General features: G+C 38.5%; 1 protein-coding gene across 4 annotated transcripts in view; it reads right to left on the bottom strand.

The window, feature by feature from the left end:
- The window catches only part of cgnl1 (cingulin-like 1), a 140626-nt gene that overhangs the window by 57992 nt on the left and 57970 nt on the right, over positions 1–24664 (bottom strand). For all 4 annotated transcript variants that reach the window (XR_007250574.2, XM_048562536.2, XM_048562537.2 and 1 more), the window contains 5 exons: positions 15392–15500; positions 14608–14727; positions 14374–14522; positions 12953–13094; positions 9154–9366 (listed from right to left, as the gene is read on the bottom strand). Coding sequence is in view for 3 of the 4 variants with exons in the window: in XM_048562536.2 (XP_048418493.2) it covers positions 9154–9366; positions 12953–13094; positions 14374–14522; positions 14608–14727; positions 15392–15500 (733 nt within the window). In the remaining variant the exon portion in view is untranslated. The remainder of the gene's footprint in view (positions 1–9153; positions 9367–12952; positions 13095–14373; positions 14523–14607; positions 14728–15391; positions 15501–24664) is intronic.

The raw sequence follows: 24664 nt of genomic DNA, 5'->3' as shown, positions 1-24664 counted from the left end.
CGGCTTCGTAGTCAGTGAGATTACTGCTACATCACCATCTCCACTCCAGTGAAGATGATTCACTGTGATGTAAATATTCCTGCACTTGAACTACCTAGCAGCCTCATTTATAAGCTGTTGTTGGCTCTGCAAGGCCCATTCTATGATGCTAATGAATGAAGAGCCACATAAAGCAGATCGACTTCAGACTTTTAAAAACAATGCAAGATGCTAAACAAAAACTCAATGGTTTATATAAAAAATTTGTGACACACCTCTGAGGCCATAAAATCCTGAGGTATGGTTTGAATCAGGTGCTTCCAACCGAGATGTAGATACACTTCTACTGCACCACAAGATCCCTAAAGCTATTATTGTTTAACAGGAAAGTAGAGACAGGGAATGGGCAAAAGTCGTGCAATTTGGACTAATCAGAGTCAACTGTACTTTCACACTGAAACAGGCCTACTAATGTTGGCAAAAAAGCTGCTTCTCAAATGTACCAACCAAAATCTTGACAAAACAATAAAGGCAAAGAGAAAGCCAGTTGTGAAATTCCTTGCAGTGCCAAGTTTTGATGACAAACCAATGTTTATGTCCGAAATTCCATATTCAGTACAAAATGGAACAGCTGCAACACAGGACTAATGGGGAAGTGGTTCAAACTCTTCACTGGCAAATTCTCATTCTCGACTGTATTGTTCTGTGGAGGTGGGGATGCTGAGCAGAGGCCTAAAGGGAGATAGATATGATCATTGGCAGTTTTGTTTCCAAACAAATCAAACACTGGCCATAAGCCATAGGGAAAAGAAAATAGATTTTGATTTCTATTTTGGAGTTTTGGCAGGACTGTTGAGTTATCATTTTTCCATTCTGGTAAAAGTTGTTTACATTTGAAAGGTGCTGATTGAATGTTTTATGAAATATTCCCCAGCATGTCCAGTTTTTAAACTCTTAGAGGTTTCCAAAAATGGCATAGATAACAGTAAAGTAACATCAGAATTTTGAAGTACAAATGTGTGCTTTCATACATTTCGAATTTCAAAGCAGCTAAGTATCTGATTGGATAAATGTAATTTATTTCAGATTTAATGTGAGGCTAATAAATTTAGTTTTAGATGTAAAGTTGGCATTCAAACACTAAGGTTAGTGTAGACTTCTCAGGTTTATTTCCTTTTCACCATAAGTGTGGAAGTGAAGCTATCATGAGACCAGGACACACCACGTGGGCTCAATCCTTTGACATCCACAAGCAGCCAGGCGAAGAAACCCATGTCGTATATACAACCAAATACACAATGGCTTCAAAACTTGAAATGCTTATGTACTTTTGTTGAAAGTGTAATCGAGTAATGAGACAAATGTACATAAATTATCTCAACCTTGCAACCAAAAAAAAAGAAAATCTCTACCCTTCTTTGCATAGGTCCTGCAGGTTAACAGCAAATGTAATTTTAACAATTCGGCATTGATATAGTAAACAAATTTATGAACAAACATATATTTCTATGGTAGCTACTGAAGTCAAATAACGAATCAAACACAAACTTGAGAATTTCAATGTAATAGACACTAAATGTGAAATGTCCTAGATTGTCACATTAATAAGAAATTCAGGTTTTGAATGTTTAATTGTAAAAACATGGTCTTCTATCCAGTCAAGGTCATTACTTCTATTTATCATCAAAAGCCATAGAGTAAATCATTAACAAAAGCAATCTTTGTTTGAACAGCTTGTTTTACAGGTTCTTTCCAACGTAGAAATTCCACAGGGATCACTGGTATCCATCCTGGCTTTATGCATTCAGTAAAATGTGCACAAACACATGGGTGTAGCCAATTTGAAAGCTGCTGGTTCTCATGCACAAGGAATCATAAGAAAACAATGAAAATTCTGGAACAAAGGCACTCTAAAGTCATCAAACACACCAGCAGTACACATATTTACAGTGTTTTAGGGTTTTTAAACATCATACTGTATATTAAATGCCAATTAATATACAGAAGTTTCAAAAATGGATATGTTCTCCATTCCCAACTATTAGTGACTTTTGGTATTAGAATTCAATTGTATAAACATTGACCTTTCTGATATAACTACTTTTGCCCATTGTTTCTTCAGACAATAAATAACAAGCTTAGCTTGGTAACTATTATGATTGCAAAATCATCTCCTCTCCACATGTTCATTTTGTCATATCTTACCTCTCTAGCACTTATTTTGAATGTAAAGCCCCTACATAACACTGCTCACAATTTAGATTTAAGATTAAGATTTAGAAGCTGGATTCATGTGTTTATATAATGTTGAATCCAGTTACTTTATCCCAGCAATATTACTGCACCCAATTATGTTTCCAGTGCGAATGGATTGAGTGCTATAAATGAAGTCTGCCAGCTAGTTGCTGTGGGACATCCATAATTAGTGAGCTCTAATACAAAGGTGTTTCTGTAGTGGTCTATATTACCTGCCCATGTAGTCAGTACATCTGCTTACTGCTGTAAGTCACACCTATGTCAGTGGTTGATGGAGAACAGTTTCAATGTGTTTCAAGGTAGGATACTACACGTTGAATTCTAGGACATTACATCGCCTCCAGCTATTAATGCAGAGTTAGGACAAGGTGCTTTTATCTTATTAGAGGTTTTACTTTGGTGTAGCATTGATTTTGCAGAAAAAATGACCAGCGTGTCCAAGAATGAATAAAACAGTCTGAGGAACAAAGGTCTAGCACTGTATAAACTTTCTACTTATATGTGGAATCAGCAAATGTGGCAACAGTTTTTGAAGACCTAGAAAACTGAGACAGTATGTTGCTGTCAGAACATTGAAGTGAGTCACATCCAACAATAAGGTGAGCCTCTGACTCAGTTATCTTCTCAATCACCAATACCGCCTACTTCCAGATCCCTAAAATTACCAGTCTCCAACTCAGTACTTCTACTGCTGAAACCCACGTTCATTTCTTTGTTAGCTCTACACTGACCTCCAGGTAATCTCCCACCTTGCTTAATTGGTGAACTTGAACTCAGTGAAAGCTCTGCTGATTTTTTTCCCTTAACCAAGTCCCATTTGCGCATCACCTTTGTGCTCACTGACCTAGATATGCCTACTCATTGGCCAATGGTTCCGATCCGGAACATTGACTTTCCCATTCCTCAGATGCTGTCTGACCTGCCATGCTTTTCCACCTCCACATTTTTTGACTCAATTTTAAAACAACTGTCCTGGTTTTCAAATTCCTCCATGATATCTCACCTCCCTATTCTTGTAACCTCCACCAACACTACAACCTTCTGAAACCTCAATGATCCACCAATTCTCACTTCCTGCCCATTCGCCATCCTCAACACTTGTTCATTGACTACTAGACATTCGGCTGGCTGGAAGCTAAGCCTTGTAATTCCTTCCCCAAATCTGTCTCCATGACTCTACCTCCTCTTCTTTAAATTTCCTGTTAAAATTTACTTTTTTGATAAAGCTTTTGGTAATCTATTTATCTTGCTGACTGAGCTTCACTAAATGCACGTTCCACCCAAGTAGGGGTCAGAGTCTGATGCAGGTCACAGTTCCTTCATTTATATAGATGATTTATGTGGTTCCACTGGCCACCGAAAAAAGTTATGGGAAAAATGGAGGTGCAATTTTGCCACTATGGATAAATCTTCCACATGGGCACATCAAGCTCAATTCATTAAAGAAGGCCTCATACAATGTTGTGTAAACTGAACTTTACAGACTAAATGAAAATGCAATCCCGTAGATTTTCCTGAACTTAATTAAGATAACATTTGGCATTACCCTGCTACTGGGTGATTTCAAGGATTTCTGTCTATATGCTGATCCACTGGAAACTCAACATGGTGCCGTCATGTTTGAAGGGAACAAAGGCAATCTACCAAGCTCCCCTGTAAACCATAGCTCCAGTTCAGGTGTGACACGGAGGCAAGCATTAACCAGAATGCCCAGCCCTTCTGGAATGAACAGAAGCTGCCAGGGAGGAATTTTGCCAGCTGATCCTTTTAATCAAGTTTTTGCAACATTGAGACCATCAACAGTGTTGGGATGAGGAGAAGTAGGCAGAGTCATAAACTATAAGCATGCTGAAATTATACCCCAAATTAGGGCTTGTACAAATTGTAACGTCACAGAACATAGAACATTACAGCACAGTACAGGCCCTTCGGCCCTCAACGTTGTGTCGACCTGTCATACCGATCTCAAGCCCATCTAACCTACACTATTCCATGTACGTCCATATGCTTATCCAATGACGACTTAAATGTACCTAAAGTTGGCGAATCTACTACCATTGCAGGCAACGCGTTCCATTCCCTTACTACTCTGAATAAAGAAACTACCTCTGACATCTGTCCTATATCTTTCACCCTCAATTTAAAGCTATGTCCCCTCGTGCTCGCCGTCACCATCCCAGGAAAAAGGCTCTCCCTATCCACCCTATCTAATTCTCTGATTATTTCATATGTTTCAATTAAATCACCTCTCAACCTTCTTCTCTCTAATGAAAACAGCCTCAAGTCCCTCAGCCTTTACTTGTAAGACCTTCCCTCCATACCAGGCAACATCCTAGTAAATCTCCTCTGCACCCTTTCCAAACCTTCAACATCCTTCTTAAAATGCGGTGACCAGAACCGTACGCAATACTCCAAGTGCGGCCGCACCAGAGTTTTGTACAGCTTCACCATAACCTCTTGGTTCCGGAACTCGATCCCTCTATTAATAAAAGCTAAAACACTGTATGCCTTCTTAACAGACCTGTCAACCTGGGTGGCAACTTTCAAGGATCTGTGTACATGGACACCGAGATCTCTCTGCTCATCTACACTACTAAGAATCTTACCATTAGCCCTGTACTTTGCCTTCCGGTTTCTCCTACCAAAGTGCATCACCTCACACTTGTCTGCATTAAACTCCATTTGCCACCTCTCAGCCCAGCTCTGCAGCTTATCTATGTCTCTCTGCAACCTAGAGCATCCTTCGTCACTATCCACAACTCCACCGACCTTAGGGTCGTCTGCAAATTTACTAACCCATCCTTCTACGCCCTCATCCAGGTCATTTATAAAAATGACAAACAGCAGTGGACCCAACACCGACCCTTGCGGTACACCACTAGTAACTGGTCTCCAGGATGAACATTTCCCATCAACTACTACATTCTGTCTTCTTCCTTCAAGCCCATTTCTGATCCAAGCTGCTATATCTCCCACAATTCCATTCCTCCGCATTTTGTACAATAGCCTACTGTGGGGAACCTTATCGAACGCCTTGCTGAAATCCATATACACCACATCAACCGGTTTACTCTCATCTACCTGTTTGGTCACCTTCTCAAAGAACTCAATAAGGTTTGTGAGGCACGACCTTCCCTTCACAAAACCGTGCTGACTATCCCTAATCAATTTATTCTTTTCTAGATGATTATAAATCCTATCCCTTATAATCTTTTCCAACACTTTACCAACAACTGAGGCAAGGCTCACTGGTCTATAATTACCAGGGTTGTCTCTACTCCCCTTCTTGAACAGGGGAACCACATTTGCTATCCTCCAGCCTTTGGGCTGCAAACATATTTCTTGAATAAGATACCCTTATTTAACTTTTTCTCCCTCAAGTTCCTATTTTTTAAACTGAGCAAGGATATATTTCTACTCTTTATAATCTTGCAAAGGGAACAAAAAAAAGTTATGAAACACTTATTTTATGGGCAATAATGTCTAATATCATTGCTCTAGTGCATTACACAGTACAAAAATCTAATTTCAATCCTTACATTACGGCATGAGAAAAAGACAAAGACAATGATGAATTTGCATTCTCACTTATTCTTGAAGACATCTTTAAGTGTCCAGCTAGTGCGAGGATACTTTTGCAACCTTCCATGATTTTTCTTAAATCGTTAAATAAATTAAAATTCCTTAAATTACATCTTTAAATTTTCAGCAATTTTCAACATTACAGAATCCCTACAGTACAGATTGAGGCCATCAAGTCCACACTAACCCTCTGAAGAGCATCCAAACATACTCCACCCATCCCCAAAAGCCCATATTTACCATAGCTAACCCAACTAGTCTACACAACCTTTGAAACTATGGGGCAATTTAGCATGGCCAATTTATCCAACGTACAAATCTTTGGACTGTGGGAGGAAACCAGAGTACCTGGCAGAAACCCACACAGAAATGGGAGAATGTGCAAACTCCACACTGATAGTCACCCAAGGCTGGAACTCAATCTGGGTCCTTGGTGCAGTGAGGCAACAATGCTAACCACTGTGCCACCATGCTGCACCTGAAATGCAAGAAGCACTAACAAAAACCACAGTCCTTTACAATAAATTCACTTTAATTCACACAGACATAACTAATTCGGTTTGGAAAGTCCAAACTGTACCTAGTCCATATACGCGTGCAAACACAGTTGCAACATTGCAAAGTAAATATGTAAAGTCTACATTATTAAGTAAATTCTCATCTTGAAACTGAACTGTTTTTGCTCATATCAAAAATTTGGAATGCTGCTATAAGCAATCAGTTTCCTTTCCATTAAAAAAAATTGAAACGTAAAATACAGGAAATTTTTCAAAATTTAAGTCATGGTTTAATTTAATCAGTTGCAAATCATTGGCCTGTAGCAGCAGCAAATCACTACTAGTCATTATACAACAAACATGACTGACATGGATTAAAATTAAGCTGGATGCCTGCCTACACTTGTCACAGTATATCTACTTTTGCTGTGTACCCTGAACTTAAAAAGTTTATCAAAAGAAACTAGTCATAATTTGTTTCTCTATTGTGACAGCCGATCAAAAACAAACTTTTTTTAAAGGCACAGTTAAAATCTTGCTGCTTATTTAAATTTATAACAATGGTCTATAGAAGGTAATTTCATTATTTCTGTTGATTTAATAATAAGAGGGGTAAATAATCTGATTATGGCATTGGGACACTTAAAAATTGTAGTTTACAATGAAAAAAGAAAAATTCCATAAATGCATTAAACAATTAGCGGCAATGCTAATTTATAGATTTTGTTCCATTAAGAGAAACCATTATTCCGGCAACATGAAAAAGTGACATAATTTTACCAAGGGTATGTGACCGATAAAGTCTACGGTAAAATGACCAGTGACATTAAAAAGAACACCTCAACAACCAGAGATTTGGAAAGCTGGTTGCAACTAGCCTTCCTATAAAGAACAGAATCTGGATGAACAGTCTGAAAAAGGGCATTGCAAACATTCCCTCAGAAGTTTGATTAAATACAACCTGCTCCGTGATTATATTGTAGTTTTATTTATCAAAAATTTACACTGTGCACACTATACATACTTTAAAAAATTCACTTTCAACACCATAGGTTCTGTGCCATCACACTCTTCCTACAAAAGGGAACCGCTTTGCATTTCTTGCATTAAATTTCACAACTTATTTGTCCATTCATTCCACCAACCTGTGTCCTTTTAACTTGTTACATTATCCTCTTCATGGTTCACAATACTTTCACATTTTGCACTATCCACAAATTTTGAAACAGTACCCTGTATAACAGGTCCAATTCATGAATATATATCAGAAAGAGCAGGAGCCCAAACATCGATCCCTAGCTAACTCCACTGTAAACCTTCTCTTACTCCTTGCTTCCTGTTAGTCAGCCAATTTGGTACCATCATTCCATTAACTGTATCTTTGCTTACAAGCCTGCTGTGTCAATTTATCAAATGACTTACAGAAGTCTGTTCACAACACAATGACATCAACTTTACCAACATGCTCCGTTCCTTATCAAAAAACTGGAGTCAGTTATTGAAATACGATTTGCCCTCAACAAATCCAGACTAACTTTCCTCAATTAACCAACTCATCATTTGATTTCCCCAAATTATAATTTCTACATGCTTCCACATCACCAATGTTAAACTGACATCAAGCTACAAAATATCCCAATCTGATCTCTAGAAACCCACAGCTACTGCAGCCAAATCTTTTCAGGGTTTGCAAAGAGAGATCGAAAGAGCAGAAGACAAATGTTTTGTTTAATTCACTTGCCCTCTAACAGGCCCCATAATCACCAGCGTAATGTGGAAAAGTTTAAAAGGCCAAGATGATATTTGAAGACTGTGCATCTTCATTTGTTTGGAATAATTTATTGTAATCAAATCCAGAATTTATTTGGCATACAGCAATGTGATCATTCTGAAACTGTAACATCAATGAAAATTATGTTCAAATGACAGTCAAGAGGGTAGCCCAGGAATTAGTTTTAACTTCTAATTTACTCTACTGTGGATTAAATAAAAACTTTTTTGGTTTTTAAAATAATTTAACTAACTAACCTTGAACTTTACTGTGCAAACACAGACGCAAAGTGCCAGTGAGAATAAAGAACTACTCTATTTATAGCCTCACCCTTCAGCAACATTGACCTACTTACAGGGCACTTCTCAGACCAATTGTAGCACATAACAAGCATGCCTTTCATCTTGTCACTTACAATTACATTTCCTTCTAGAAAGTGAAATGCTTCAGAGAATATCTCATTAAGAGAATGGTCTATCTGCACAATTACCAGGATTGGGGAAAAACTCAACTGCACTCATTTTAGAAATTTGTCATATGTGACAAACCTTATATAATATGAATGAAACAAAATTGAAGAATTAACAGTGCCAATGTTGACAGAGATGCTCAGCATGTGATAATATCTGTACCAATATCCATGTGGCATCTAAAATATGACAAGCAGAAGTTTACAAACAAGTAGCAAGTGGATACTGCCCCACAATGTTCTCATTCCACAACATGACAAGTTTCACCTTAAACAACAAAACCAGCATTACTTCTGCCAATTACTTGTTAAAGGAACACGCCTGCACCTAATTAAAATATGCAGTACAAACTATGACAAGAAATTCAGGCTCGCAAGCTAAAATTTGAGTTTACAAGATGTAGTGAGTTTCTTTTACAACGTAATGTCAGACAGACTTTGAAGCTTCATTGCACTACATATGGATTTTTGCTCCTGTAGTACATCACACAAATGGGATGGAAATTGAAAGGAATTTTACTGCAACTCCCTCTATTAGCTTCACTACTGCACACAAAAATATCTCTTGGAGGCAGTTCATGAGCCAATTGCTAACTCACCTGGATGAGATTATCAATGCTATTTCTAAGTTTCTGTTTCTCCTTTTCATGCAATTCTTTCAGATCTTCAGTTTCCTGATCATGTTGTGACACCTCCTCCTTCAGGACACCTCGAAGTGCTGTCAACTCTCTTTCTCTTCGCCTCAACAACTCCTGCTGATCTTCTTTAGCTAACAGCACCTCTTCCAGCTGCTGCTTTGCCTGAATCATCTCCTGGAACCAGAAACAGCATTCAGGCAACTTCTCAGTAATGTCCCTGTTATAAACACCCTTCACATTAACAGTGTTATGATTAGAGGGGTAATTTAAAGTAGGTGTATACAAACTGTAGAAATTAATTCTTTAGCCTTTATAATCTGCACCAGCAACGCCACCAATTCAGACTCCTGCCCTGAGGGTGCCGATTCCTGCTAAGGTTCAGTTCTGCAGGTACTGAATCTTTCTTTTTCCCAATCCAGATCACTAGTTTTATGCAAGAGTCAGTGATCCATTTCAGTATCAAGGTCTTCAATATTTGGCCAATAAATATAAACTCTCTGGAAGAATCCCTGGGTTAGTAATCAGGCATTCTCCTTTGCCAAGTACCATTTAGTACATTTGTCATGCCCCAGCTGAGAATGACTAATTCAACATGGACCATAAGTAAAAGACACTGAATTCTGATCTGTATGCTTCAATCATATACCTACATAAAACTTATAAGAGAACATCTTTACAGAATTTAAATATTTTTGTGCTCCAAATAGCAGCTGTTGTGTATCACATTTGACCTTTAATGATCAGCAAATTGATAAATCTATGCTGTGATAGCATTCATTTACCTAATTACACTGAATTTTGTTAAAATATCAGTATTACACAGTAACACTCCATATCTTCATCTATCTACAATTCTGCAACAGGACAGTATTTACACAAACGCTACTTTGCAGCTCCTTCAGAGGATTCTACTCAAGGAGTTAATCTCAGTTTACTGAAAACCAGAGAGCTCTCCAAAGTCACGAGTTTTTCCAGTGAACGGCTAAAACTAAAGGTTCTAAGTTTCAGGTCTGATATTTGCACTGTCTCACAATCTCACCCATGTTGACTGTTGAGGCATGATTGGCCTCGGTGCATCTGAGTTGGGGGAAGTCAGCCAAGGCTCCACCTCCAAATTGCTAAATAGTGATTTCTGCTGAAAGTGAACATGTTTACAGTTTGATAAGGAATATTGAGGAGGGAGATAGGAAATGGCCACTCTCCATTTCCTGATAGAATTGTATTAAACATTGCAGAAGTCAGGTCTTCAGCTATTAGTTTCACAGGTCATAATACAATTTGTTATGTTGTGGGCTATTCTCAAGCCATTACATTTCAGGACTAGGATAAATTATAAACTAGTGAAAGATAATAACATTGCAAAATATCATAATCCTGATTATTGTTCATATTTCTTTGAATAGCTGGATTCCAAAAGTGAGAAAGCTTATGGTCCAAGGGAACCATCATACATCTTACAGAACATAACCTGTATCCTGTAATTTCAATGCATAACAAGGTTTTATGATGCAGTGGATAAAGTCCCCGATTCGGAGTCAGAAGCTGTGGATTCAGGTCCCTCGCCAGGACTTGACACCCAGAGAAAAGTTGTTCATAACATGGTCAAACAGGTGGAGGATCAACTTGTAAATTGTTCCAGCACAGATCAATGGCAGGCAGTAAGTACAGGAGAAATTCCTATCCAGAAAGGCAGTGGGAAGAAACTGGAGCTTTTACCATTATCATCACTAGCCCCAGCATGCAGTCGAGGTCTCTGCTGCCATAGCAACTCTGACTCTTTGGGGAGGGGTGTTGGTTGGTTCCGTTGATTGGACATCTGGAGTGGGTCAGACTGGAAGCAACTGCAGGGGGTTTCAATACCTATTCTGGATGAGGTTAATCACAGGTGTGTCTTCCTAACCATGGTGCTATGGGTCAGACTGCTTTTGTGGGGAGAACTCAAGAAATAGTAGATGAACACCCATGGGTTTTTTTCCTGATAAATTATCATCCATAACTCTACCCCATGGTGCAATGTTATGGTTTTGAAACACTAAATAATGGCCAGCATTTCAGGCCTCATAGACATTGTCTATGTTTTGAGTTTAGAGACTGAATATCATCAGGCACAACATGGGTTGTACAGCCAACAACAGCCTTTACTTTATATACAGCACACAAATTTCCAACATTTAATTAGATCAGGATAGTGACTCAAGGGACCCAGCAGCAATTCCTATTCTGGCAGAGACCAGCTAATACAGTACCAAGCTGGAACTTGAACCTGGGACTCTTTAACAGTGCATACAATTCTACTCTTAAAAGGATAAGCTTAGAATTCATGTAGTATTAATTGCTGGAATATATTCAATATCTTAAGGGGATAGAGGGATTTAATGACAGGAAGAAAATTATCTCCAGCCTCATTTGAACTCCGAAAAAATGAAGCTTACTTATTACTTCCCCAATCCTTGGCTCTAGGATCACAGTCCATGTTTAATAACCTGATAGTATCAGTTTCACACATTAATGAATTGAACACAACATATTTTTTATCTCTGCATAAGCCACAGTCATAAAGCAGACTCTGATCTGGGTTGCCCCATCATTCTAGCTAACAATGTTTTGTATTAATAGAAATGGAAGATATTAGATCTGAGTAAACTTGAAGCAAAAGAAATATTTAAATAAATCTCAAATCTGCCCAATGTCAAGAAGAAGACTTAAAATAATTATTCACATTGTGCATATTTTAAGATTTTTTGAATTATTGGCCAATTAAGGCATTGAACAACAAATTGCATAATACTGAAACATTACAAAAAGGAACAGAGTGAACATTTTTGTTCCAACCCAGTCAAGCCATAGAAGCATATTACTTGGTCTACAGTTTCAGCTGTTTCAATGCAGAACTGTGTCCAGAACTTTGAAATATTTCTTCCTTAAACAATAAAATTCCATCCATAATGCAATCCAATAATTGCCTCCTGAGCACAACATTCAATTCTCAGAGCTGCTGCCCATCATCGCTAGGTACCTGTATTTCTGAAGGCAGCTCATCTGTTGTATCCTGCCACTGAATCAATACATTACTCCTGAAAGCTGAGGAGCTGGAAACATTCTGCATCATTCTACCATCCAGCATTATCTGTACAACTTAAATATCCAGGTAAAGCAAACACAAGCATTTGCAGCAAACTTTAGACATGGTTCTTTCCATGTTGATGGAAGGATTCAACAATAAAATTACAAACAAATTTGGATCCAAGCATAACCTGTTTAGGTAGTAGCACAGTATAAAGGACAAGAATAATTCAGGGAATTATGTTATTCAGTTTTCCCATTTTTACAGATGAAAATGACAGCTGAATATTAAATATTTCCTTATATATCAGAAAGGATCAATTGCCAAATGAGAGATTGAGAAAACATCAAGTGTGAGCGTACTTTTGCAGTTGCCTGATTGTGTGAAATTATTCATGCAGTGTGGAAATTTGCAAATCCAGGTTTGTAACACAGTCTCAGCGTTTAGGAGGCATTCAACTGCTGAAGTGGTCTAGGAGAGAAATTGCACTTTGACAAGAAAAGTGAGATGATTTGATGTGATACTGTTATTGTTTTCAATGACATGGTAGAATCCTTGGAGGGAGAGAAAAAAATCATGAGGGCTTCCATTTTCCTTTTAAGTCACAGCATTTAGAAAAATGCAAAGGGAGCTTGCAAAGCATTTGTTGGCAGAGATGGAGAAAGAAGATTGACCGCCAAGTTTCAATCTACTCACCATTATCAAAGTCTCTTTCTCTTCTTCGTTGTCGGTACTGTTTTTTGCCCGATCAAGCTCATCATGCATTTCTGAGAGCTGATCCTGCAAATCTCGGACTTCACTTTGGTACTGCTCTTGTTCCATCTTCACTTGCACTAACCTGACAGAAAGAGAAATCAGTTGTCATTTTATCCTATGACCATCTTCCCATTTTACGACAATTTGTTAAGGATTACATGCCTTCAGGAAATGGTATGAACAATTAAGATATGTTCTATAATTCACTATTTAAAAAGGCTGCTGTTGCAGGTAATTTAGAGTCACTAGCCAATAGCACAGCACACGGATCAAAAATGGGGGGGGAAAAAACAGTAACATTGGATATTTGGAAAAGGGGAGTATGATGTAATCCAACTAGAGAATTAGAATTCAGAATAAACTCAGTTTGCAGTCAACTTTCATTCAGTTGGCAACTACTGTACCTGAAATTATAGTTTTCCAAAAGAAAATGCTTTAGAATGAACATTATTATTTCTGTATTATATTCACTTGTACTGGATGCAATAGTGACTTTTCAGCATTCTGCCCATGTTTTTTCTCCATCTGAGAAAGAACAGCCTGTGCTGGCAAATTATTATATAGTGGTGAATATTAAAGCTAAGTCTTCATAGATGCCTCTACAGTTAGGGTTAAGCATTAATTGCGAAACCTGCCCAGTATGTGCTTCCCCTGGCAGGCAGGCTAAAGGTGCCCTAACATTGCACCACCATTCAGGCCTCAACTATTTGCAGCCTCAACTAAAGAAACACCAGCAAATACTTCACTTATCAACTGAAATACTGGTTGGGCAGGAAAAAAATGACTCTGCTTTCTTTCCATATATGCTGCCAGACTTGCTGAGTTTCTCCAGCAATTTTGTTTCAGATTTCTTAACTAGAATGGATCAGAAGCTGAGGCTTACAACTCAGAGTGCAAATAGAGCCATTTTGCACTTTAATTGGATAAAGGAATCTTCAAGTGGAATAGACATTATTACGCTAAAAGTCCAAAAGAATTGATTTTTGTAAAAAAAAGCCCTGAACCAAAGAACTGAGGTTGGTGACAAGTTCAGGAAATTGCACATTAAATGCATATTGAATTCAACATTTTAACATAAGAATTCACAAATCTACAGTCACATGACCACTTAAGTAATCTTACCATCCCACTGATAATTTATACACCACTCTTCCATTGCCATCCTTCCAAGGCAACCCCTCTAAAGCCATCTATCCCTCTCTTCCGATGTCACCCTCATCCCATGCCGTCCCAATTAGCATTTTCTGTTTCATTGTGAAGTACAAATTATTCATCTCACCATGACCTTAACAATGGTTGTAAGAAAATATTATTCTATTTGAAAATTTTTTCATTTCAAGAAATCAAAGCAGCTGACTTACTCTTCAAGTTGGTTTTGAAGCTCTTTATCAGATTTTGCAAGCTGCTCCCTTAAACTATTGTTTTCCTCTAAAATGTCTGTCACTTCTTGTTGCAGATTTTTCATATCAGTTTTGGTCCTACTTTTTTGTTCTGTGGTACACTGCTCTTTCTGAAATACATTACCAGTTAGTTATCAGTCAGCATCTGTGATACCAGAAGAATTGTAACCAACATTCCCAAGTCATTGACATTACCAGAGTTTGTTCATCCAATTTTTTTTGAAGTTGATTGACTTTCTTTTCCAACTCTTCTGTCTTCTTTTCAAGCTCATTCTTCTGCTCCAGCAGTGCTTTGTATTCAGAAGTATTATCATTCTGAAAGTCAACCATTAATAATAATAATTACATCTGTTCTGTTTCACAATTTGACAAATCTTCTCATCATATTTTCATTAGAATACCAAGTTAAGTTAGTAACAAAGGCAAAAAAGTCAACAAACACAAAAAATACTTTGAAAAAACTTTTAACAACATCTAAGAAGCAGTGCAGCAGTGGTAATACCACTGGATTAATAACTCAGAGCTCCAAGCTAATGTTCCAGGGTCAAAAACAAAGTTGCTGGAAAAGCTCAGGTCTGGCAGCATCCGTGGAGGAGAAAACAGAGTTCAAAACTAGGTGGCATATTTTTAAGGTGATAGAAGAAAGCTTTAAAAACACGAGGGGCAACTTGTTTTTTTTAATACGGAGTGATTCATGTGTGGAATGAACCACCAGAGGACATGGTGGATGCAGGTAATTACAATGTTTAAAAGAAATTTTGTTAAGTTCATGAATAAGAAATGCTTGGAGGGATATAGGCCAAACGCAGGCAGATGGAACTAGTTTAGTTTGGGAACATGCTCAGCGTGGACTAGTTGTCTGAAGGATCTGCTTCCAAGCTGTGTGACTATGGCTCTAAAATATTAATATTACAAATAAATGCCAGGTAGAGTTGATTGTTCAGTTAATTGCTTTAATATGTCACAAAAGTTAACTCACTTTTTTGTCCTTTTGTTCTTCCACACTGACTGGACTTTTTGATTTTAAGGTCTGGATTTTCTCAAACACCAAATTGACTTTCTTCTTCGTTGCATCATCATCATGACAGCTGAAGGAAAAAGAAGTTACTTAACATTTTACAAAAATAAACTTGTAATTATTTTGGATAAGAGCCCAAATCACCAACCCCATGCTTCAGATAATAATTCACCTGGGGTGGACCTACTTAACAAGGCATGAAAGTTGGAAGAGTAAATTATTCAAGTGTCTAGTGATTATTACACCAGCTCACCAGGTCTGAATGTGAGTTACCTTTATGACTTTCTACTGTCTGGAGCAAAATACAATCATGTACTCTTGTAGCTCAGCCAAAATATATCTGCAGTCACAGTAGCATTAGAATTGTAAATAAAAAGAAATATTTTGTGTGGCTTGAAGCTAAATTATCAAAATGAAGCTGCTGTAAAGGTTATTAGAAGCACAGACAAATAATTGTGATACAGTAAAAAGCTAATTTTGATGGGTTATTATTCTCTGAAGATTAGGTTTTACATTATTATGGCATACCGTGAATGACAAATTCCAACTCTATTCCATACAATGCTGATCAATAAAATGTAACTACAATATTCACTAAAATATTGATATTAAAGACAGTGTCAATATACTATAGAGCACAACTTTCCTTTGCATGCTCTTCCATAAGCTTTGCTACACCTGAGTACTTAGCAAACAGGCTTGACACGAGGGCTGTGCAGATGTGGTGCTTTCTTATTAAAGATGTTAGAAAGTGGGAGCATACCCCTCAAGGGCAACATCCTGCTGAGTCTTAATTACTATCAATATACTTCACTTTGGTGCATTTGCCATTATCTCTTTTTGTGCAACTAAAGTCAGCAAACTGATCTTCGTCTCTTGTCTTCCCCCAGACTGTTTCATTTTAGTTCACTTTCTGAAGTTTGCTTATCAAAGTTTCCTGTTCTACCAAGCAGTCCATGCCCTAAATATTAACCTGGACTTTGTTTATCTCTATAGGTACTGAAAGATATGTCATTCATTTCCAGATTTTGGTTCATACTTCCAGAAATTATGATTTGCTCATTTAAACTTCTGGTTCTGAGGCCTACATACTGGAGAATGAGACCAGCTCAAATCATTGCCATGCCAAATCTGGTAAAAAATGTCTCACAATCATTTTCTAAGTTATTGAGGCGGCAACTTAAATTTCATAGATTTGAGACAGAGAGATAGAGCATGGAAACAGATCTTTTGGTCCAACGCGCCTAACTTGCTGACCAGGCTTCCTAAACTGAATGAGTCTAAATTACTCTCTAAACCTTTCGTATCCATGTACCTATCCAAATACCTTTTAAATATTCTAACTGTATCCATCTCTATCCACCTCTACCACTTCCTCTGGCAGCTCATTCAATACTCAAACCACCCTGCCTGTCAATTAAGTTGCCTCACAGGTCTCTTAAATTTTGTCCCTTTCACCTTAAGCTAATGCCTTCTAGTTTTTGGACTCTCTAACCCTTGGAAAAAGAGTTTAGCTATTCACCCTGTCTATGCACCTCATGATTTTACAAACATTTATAAGATCACCCCTTAGCCTCCAACATTCAAACAGCTGTCCCAACCTGTCAAGCTTCTCCTTAGAACGCAAGCCTTCCAGTCCTAGCAACATCCTAGTAATTTTTTCTGTACCCCTTTTATTTTAATAACATCTTTCCTACAGCAGGGCAACCACGTTTTGCACACAGTCAGCAAGTCATATCTGCAATCACATCCAGAATTCTGCGAGGATGCATCTTTTTTGATCCTCCTCTGTCATCTATACATGGCATTAACCACCACAGCAATCAAATAATGACATGACAATTTGGGCTCAGCACTTATATAAAGTGGGGAAAGCACAGAAGCGATCACCCTTTTTAGGTTTGCGTATCCAATATGTGAAGGACTGAATGTGCTTTTTATTTAGATATTTGTTATCATGACAATGACTTGCAAGTGAAATACTGTACAGCCTTTTGAAGAATGAATTTGACTCTGCACAACACATCTCAGGAATTTGGAAAACACCCAATATTAAATCTGGTACATACTTTTCTATTCTAATTGTGCTGTGTCTTCTGAGCAAGACAACTAATTATGGCCAAAGTAGGGGCAGTTTTGTACTACAGATGTGCATCCATTAGGAAGAGTCAGACTTCCCAAACTTGATTCCTACGTAAACTTTACAATCAAAAGGCAGAGAAGTTCAACATCTGAACTGGTTTTGAATTCAGGCATCTAAACAACTTCAACATACAACTTCCAGCCTTCTCTGCAAAATCAAATAGAACAGATCCCAGAATTGGTTTTCTTGCCAAATGGTGTGCATAACATATGATTGTTGATCACTCTCCAACTCGCTGTTATAACTTATGGTTGTACTCCAATACTAATCCCAAAACCTGAAGTTCCCCAGTGCTCCAAATTTAGTGTTTCTTATTGGGCATATCTTTCCCATTGCATAGTGTGAAAAGGAGAAATCAAGTACCTCCCCAAATCTACACTAACATTCCTCCTCCTTACGCAGTCCCTCAGGATTTCCTTCCAATTCAATGCATTCAGAGATAGCTAATAAATCCACCATGTAATTGACAGACTCATTCCACATGAGGTGCAGGTAGTACTTAGAAGGCCAGCAAGATGAGATAACAAAGTATGGAGCTGGAGGAACACAGCAGGCCAAGAAGCAGAGGAGCAGGAAAGCTGACGTTTTGGGTCAGGATCCCAACCTGCTGTGTTCCTCCAGCTCCACATTGTGTTATCTCTGACTCCAGCATCTGCAGTTCTTGCTATGTCAGATAGATGAATTGTTGGGAGGTTTGTGTGCCGTTCCCAAAGCCTCGGCTTTGAGGTTTCATCAGCAACATGCACATGCAATGTGTTTGATGCCTTCCCAACTTTAAGTTTCTCTATTTTGACCAGTCCTAAGCCAAGGACTGGCCTGAATTATATAGAGTCCTAAGGGTTTTATAACACAAAAACAAACTCTTTGGTCCAACTTGAATATGCCGAACAGATATTCTAAATTAATCTCATCCCATTTGCCAGCATTTGGCTCATCTCCCTCTAGGCCCTTTCTACTTATGTACCCATCCAGATGCTTTTTAAATGTTGCAATTATACCAGCCTCCACTACTTCCTCAGGCAGCTCAATTCAGTCATGCATCACCCTTTGCAATAATTTTGCATTTCACAATCAGTGAATTATAAACAAGTACTTGAAATTAAGTGATTGAGGCAGGATTCTTTACTTTAAAACCTATTTAGAGTTAAATCTTACAGTTGCAAGTGTAACAATAGAAGCATCACGGTTTGTGGTCATGCCAGCTCTTTGCAGCCAACCTTCAGTTAGGTATCATGACCCTTTCCTATTCATGTGGTCTTGCAAATTTTCTCCCTTAAAGTTCTTATTCAATTTCTCTGTGAAAGTCACGTTCGATTCTGCTCCAACCACACACTCAGGCAGACTTTTCATATTCTGAACATGCAAAAATGCTCTTCCTAGAATCACTGTCAGGAGGTCAGTCAGTTCAGTTGGCTAGACAACTGGTTTCTGATGCACAGCAATGCCACACAGGCTGAGGTTACCATGCATGCTCTTTCTCAAGCTCTCCCCTCACTTGGGTGTGGCAACCCTCAGGTTAAACCACCACCAACCATTTCTCGGTGTCTAATGAGACAGCAATCCCAGTGTCTGAGAAGACTATGGCGACTTTTCCTTTAATCGGTTCACTTTAAAAACGGTATCTTCAACTTTTCAATCCTTTTACCAATGGAAACAGTCTATCTCAATTTACTGTAATGAAAAGGTGTCTGGTTTAAATGTATATTAAAATAGTGGTGTTGGTTTCCTTTCTGAAGGACTTACAAAAAAAGGTCAGATAATCTTTCCAGAACAGTGATCTACTCTAGTATCTGTCAGAAGGCAGGGCACCGACTCCATAATGTAAATGGGTGAATGTTTTTACTGTGATGGTTTATGACAGGAAGAGTAATTCTGAAGGGGCATTAGCCTGATTTAGGTTCAAGGGAAACAAAAACTGATTTTAATGTTTAAAAATTCCAAGAGATAAGATTTTAGACAGTTCAGCACAGACCTGACTGGGGTCAAAAGCAAATATAGTTTCTCTACCTAAAGAGGAGCAGAGAAGATTTCAGGGAAAGCACAGTTTGTTCAATAGAAAACTTCAGCTTTTGCAAGGTCAGATACCGGCAGGTTTCTAAAAGCCAAGGAAGTCAAAGCTGTCAGATTTATACTTTTCTGGAAGTTTCACATATTGGTATGAAAGCTTCCTGCAGATTTTCCAGCTTGAAGAAAAGAACAATGAAGGTAAACACAGGAATGTATGAAAAACATTATATTTCAGGGAATTGTTCTTGGGCAGAGAAGAGAGAAGAATGATGGGTTTGTAACAGCAGAAATTGAAGGGTCTCTCTTTCAGAAGACAACATAAGGTGGCAACAAAATTGGAAGAGCACCTATTTACTGAAAACTTTAAAAATATCTACAAATTTCACAACTGCTAAGGATACAGGACATTAATTAAACAACAGTGGTCTCAGGTTAAAGTCTAGCACCTTAAGGATGCTAAAGGAATTTTTATCAAAACTGTCAATTCTGATCTTCCTTTTTGTACAAGATACTCTCCCTTTTTAACCTCAGACCTGTATTTGAGAGTGTATTTATATCACATTCTATTAGTTTTCTTGAAGTTAGTTACTAATAAAATTTTCCTTTCTTTCACACAACAAACCTTGTAATTGTCTCCTTAATTCTGATGAGCAATGGATTTTATTTGAAGTGTGATATAGCCTGATGCTAGAAGAGAGTAAAATTTTTTGTTGTGGTCAACTGGAAAGGGTTGAAGAGGGCAGCCAATTCATCAATCCCACTCTCCCCTCCTCCCACCTGGATGTGAAAGGTCTAGGATTGAAGATCCCATATGTATCACTTCAACTGCCACGTTCAATAATTTGTGCATATTTACGCTTGGGGTCTCTGTTGCTGTACATCCATTACTTTATGTAGGCGCTTCCTACTGAAATATAACACTTCACAATTCTCTACGTGAAATCTCATCCGCCACATGTTCCACTCGTTCTAATGCTTGCCCATGCTCTTTTGAAGTTTAGCACTGTCCTTCTCACAATACTCAGTGCTTCTGTGTTATCTGCAGACTTTGAAACTGTGTCCAGCTCATTAACATACATCAAGAAAAGCAGTGTACCAGAACCGGCACCCTACAGAACACCACCAACTACTTCCCTCTAGTCTGATAACCAATGATTCACCCTTATGTTGTTTTCTGTCACTCGGCCAACTTCATATCCATGCTGCAATTGTGCCTGTTATTCAATTGGCTTCAAATTTGGTGACAAATCTGTTATCTGGAACTTCTACCTTTTGAAAGCTTATAGGCATATCAACTGCTGAATATAACCGATACATTTTTAAAGTGAGGATTACACAAATGGCTTAACATATCAATGTAAGAATTAACAGTGGGTCAACACAGAAAAGCATTCACTATAAGCAGCAATTGCGCCTTCACCAGCATTATCCAAAAGGAACTGGGAATCATTTTTAGGTCTTGTCATTTATTCTGGTTGCTTTGAAAATCATTTGAAATTTCCCAAGACCACAGGAAGTTGTATGGCAAATGTTAAAGTACTTTCATTGATTTCAAAGCTTCTGCACAACCCAGTTGCTTCTGGACCCGAGTGCAACTGGCCCTTGCAGTATTGCCTGCAGAACTTCAACCTAAGCTCCCACTGCAACATTCACCGAATTTTGCTCGAAGCTGATTGTTGCCAATCACATGCTGTGTCATATCCCGGTCGCTAGAAACCACAGACTCCGAGCTCTGTGCAAAGTCCCAGGTTATTTGGAGCCTGACTCCTCCAGTGATCCATGGCACTGACTGCAGGTCTTCTGTAGACACTAAGTCAGAAGAAACCAGTGTTTTCTTCTCTGTGGGACTTAAAACATCACAAGGTGATGGTGAGCTGTGTTCTTGAATTGCTGTGGAGGTGCCGGTGTTGGACAGGGACGGGCAAGGTCAGTGTGATTTCTGACCTTCTTGAATTGCTGACTTGAGTTTAGTAAAGTTCTTCTCCCACTGCATCCAGGTCCTTGGAGCTGAATATCTGATTTTTATCTCTGCATATACCCTCTGGCATTGTCTTTTTGACAGGCGTCTGGCAGGTCTTCCAACAACAGAGCAGGTTTCTACTTCTTTCCACGCCTTCCAACAAATCCTCCGAGACCAGTGCTGGGAAACCTAGCTGCCACAGTCTTCCATTTGTCGCTATTGTTCTGTCTTTCCCAGGTGAGATTCTGCTCACAAGGAGGTCCCAGCACCAGTCCAACCACAACGCACCTCCCTTTGAGAGATGCAAGATTCAGATGTTTATCCTCGGTTGTACATGCAGTATTTCACAGCACAATTAGAACTGGCTACATGTAGGAAAATGCTCGTAAGCAGGTGCCATCATGCTGCTGATATCACATCAAATGGAAGCAAGCTAATTGCAAACTGCATTTTCACTGGTACCAAGGTAAGAAAATTGCATTAATGCTGAGATAGTCACCTTCAGCCAAGATAGCAGTTGATCACTACAATTTCACTCCATAATTGCTAGAATATGGCAGGTTCCAACTGTGGTCATTTTTCAACTATTGATCATTATTCTATTCACTGTCGCCAGAAATTGTGGAGATATAGACACCAACTGCTGGATCCACAGTCACGGATCACCATCAACCAAATGGACATCTGTGCGAGATTGATGGCTGTCATCTGTTATGAAACTACATCCTTCTATCAGGAAAGGATTGGATGCAGATAGGAAAGACATTGGATGACTCAACAACATTGCTTAGAACTTTAGAGCTGTGGCGGTGCATCTGGTTTGACAGTTGGATATTTCATCATTGAATTTTCATGTAAAGAGAAACTTCTTGTTACAGTCCATATCTTAAAAATATCATTTAATATATATAAATAGACATATACTGACAAATAAAAAAATTGCAAATCTACTGCACATGAAAGTGTGCGGGAACTTTGCTTGATTCATAACTAATTTCATTCCATTTTCAACTAAATTAATTATTGAGAGCTGGATTCTCATTTGTTGTTATTATTGTAAAAATTACTTACATTTGTACAACACCCATAACTTTCACGACAACTTTACGAAACAAACTTGGTACTGAGCTGAACAAGGAGGTAAAAAGGCAGGTTGCTCCTGGGGTAGTTGCAAAGGCACATTGCAAAGAGAACAGCGGTGGAGACATTGAGGAATGGATCACGGAGCTTAGCACAAAACAACTGGCAATACAGCCACTAATGTTGGAACAATTAACAGCAGAGTTGGGGATGTGGCCAGAGTTGGAGGATCTTGGTGACCACACAGACCAGTAGGGCTGGAGGAACTCATCAAAAGAGGGAGAGCTGTGGCCACAGAGAGATGAGTAAACAGGATGAGAATTTTAAAACTGGGATGTTGTAGTCCAGGAAACAATGTAGCTCAACTAGCACCGAGATAATGAATGAAGGGGACTTGATGAGAGTTGGGACACCCCACTGATAGTTAAGTAACACTTTTAACAACGCCTTCGAAAAACCTGACTCTAATTTTCAGGCAACGTGCCTTACTCAGAAGACTTGAGGAAAAGTCCTAGTCCGAGATTCCCCAATGAGCAGTGATGAAAAGATAGAAATTGTATCAGTTCCTTATAATAGTTTGAAAGATACAAAATAGGAGCAGGAAAAGGCCTTCGGCCCTTCAAGCCTCCTCTCTCATTCAACACAATCATAGCCAATCATCCAACACAGTACCCTGTTTGCCTTTTTGCCTCATACTTTGATCCCTTTAGCCGTAAGAACTAAACTTTTGATCACATCATCCTTTAAACCTCCAAAATTCCATTATATTACACAACCCTCCTTTACGAAGTCTGTCCTTACACAATTTAACTCTTTGAACACAAATATCACTCTAGCTACCCAGCTGTACTCTTTCAAGCATCAACAACCTGAACTGAAAACTTCTAGAAGTCTTGCTGGAACATAAACAATGTTCTCAGTTACATCCTTTAAAATCCTAGAAATACTAAGTGCTCAAAAGGATTTGTCCTCCTTTTGTGACATTACTCACTGTTAATTTGCTGACATTACCTCATGGTGAGGGAAATTGTGTCATCAGTTTCCTGGCAGTATTGAGTCTGGGAACAAGTAGGTCTCACGGTCACAGAGTTCATAATGGGAGAGAGGAGAGAAATTGGAAGGAGATGCAAATTCAGGGTTAGGATGTGGCATAGTCTTCAGGGGACACGTGAGGGAGAGATAAGTGACAGAGGAAACAGAATGGCTCCCAATCTTAATGGCATAAACCACCAGGAGATTTTTCCTCATCTTGTTGGAGGGACATGTGTTGAAATTGTGGGACAAAGCTTGTTGAAGGAAGACAGCTTGCAATGGAGAAGTGCAGAAGGATTATCTTTGTAAAATGGGATAATTGTAGAAGAGCGAACACAAAAGAACTGGGCCCAGATGTGTTTTAATTAGTAGAACCAGTCTTCCAAAAACCTTTGTCCTCAGGACGTGAGGGGGCTGAGATAAGGAATCTATTAAGGGCAGTGATCAAAAGTGAGAGAAAGCAACAATCTCATTGGGTACACAGGCAAAGGTCAAGGCAATGATTTGACTGAACTGAATTTAACTGCAGTTGTGAATTCCACTGCTTCATTCAAAATATTGGAGAAGTTAGTGTAGAAAAATGGCTGATTCGGGACGTTACACTTCACAGAATTGGGAACTCAAGTGTGCTAATAAATATTCTGCTAAACATACAACGATAGACTTTGGACTAGAATGTAAAAATGGAACCATTTAGCTGTAAACTAATTAAATAATTTATACTAGATTAAAAAAGATATAAAACAAAAATTCTGCTGCCTCATTAAACATTCATGTTTAAGTCAAACTGTGTGCTGAATCTCCTCGACGCGTATAAGTGCCTTTGTGTTACTGAATAATTAATATTTAAGCACAGGAAATTCATAAGCGCAGAACACAAATACATGGAAAAATAATTCCACAAACAAAAGGGCCATGTATAATGGAGATAAGTAGTTTACAAACTATTATGTACTTTAGGCCCTAGTTTGTATTATTTACGTAGGACAAGCACTCAAAAGGATAAACCATA

The sequence above is a fragment of the Stegostoma tigrinum genome, chromosome 33 (assembly GCF_030684315.1).
Source record: "Stegostoma tigrinum isolate sSteTig4 chromosome 33, sSteTig4.hap1, whole genome shotgun sequence".
Classification (NCBI taxonomy): Eukaryota; Metazoa; Chordata; class Chondrichthyes; order Orectolobiformes; family Stegostomatidae; genus Stegostoma; species Stegostoma tigrinum.
Note: the sequence above shows the minus strand (reverse complement) of the source record. Positions and strands in the feature narration are given on the sequence as shown.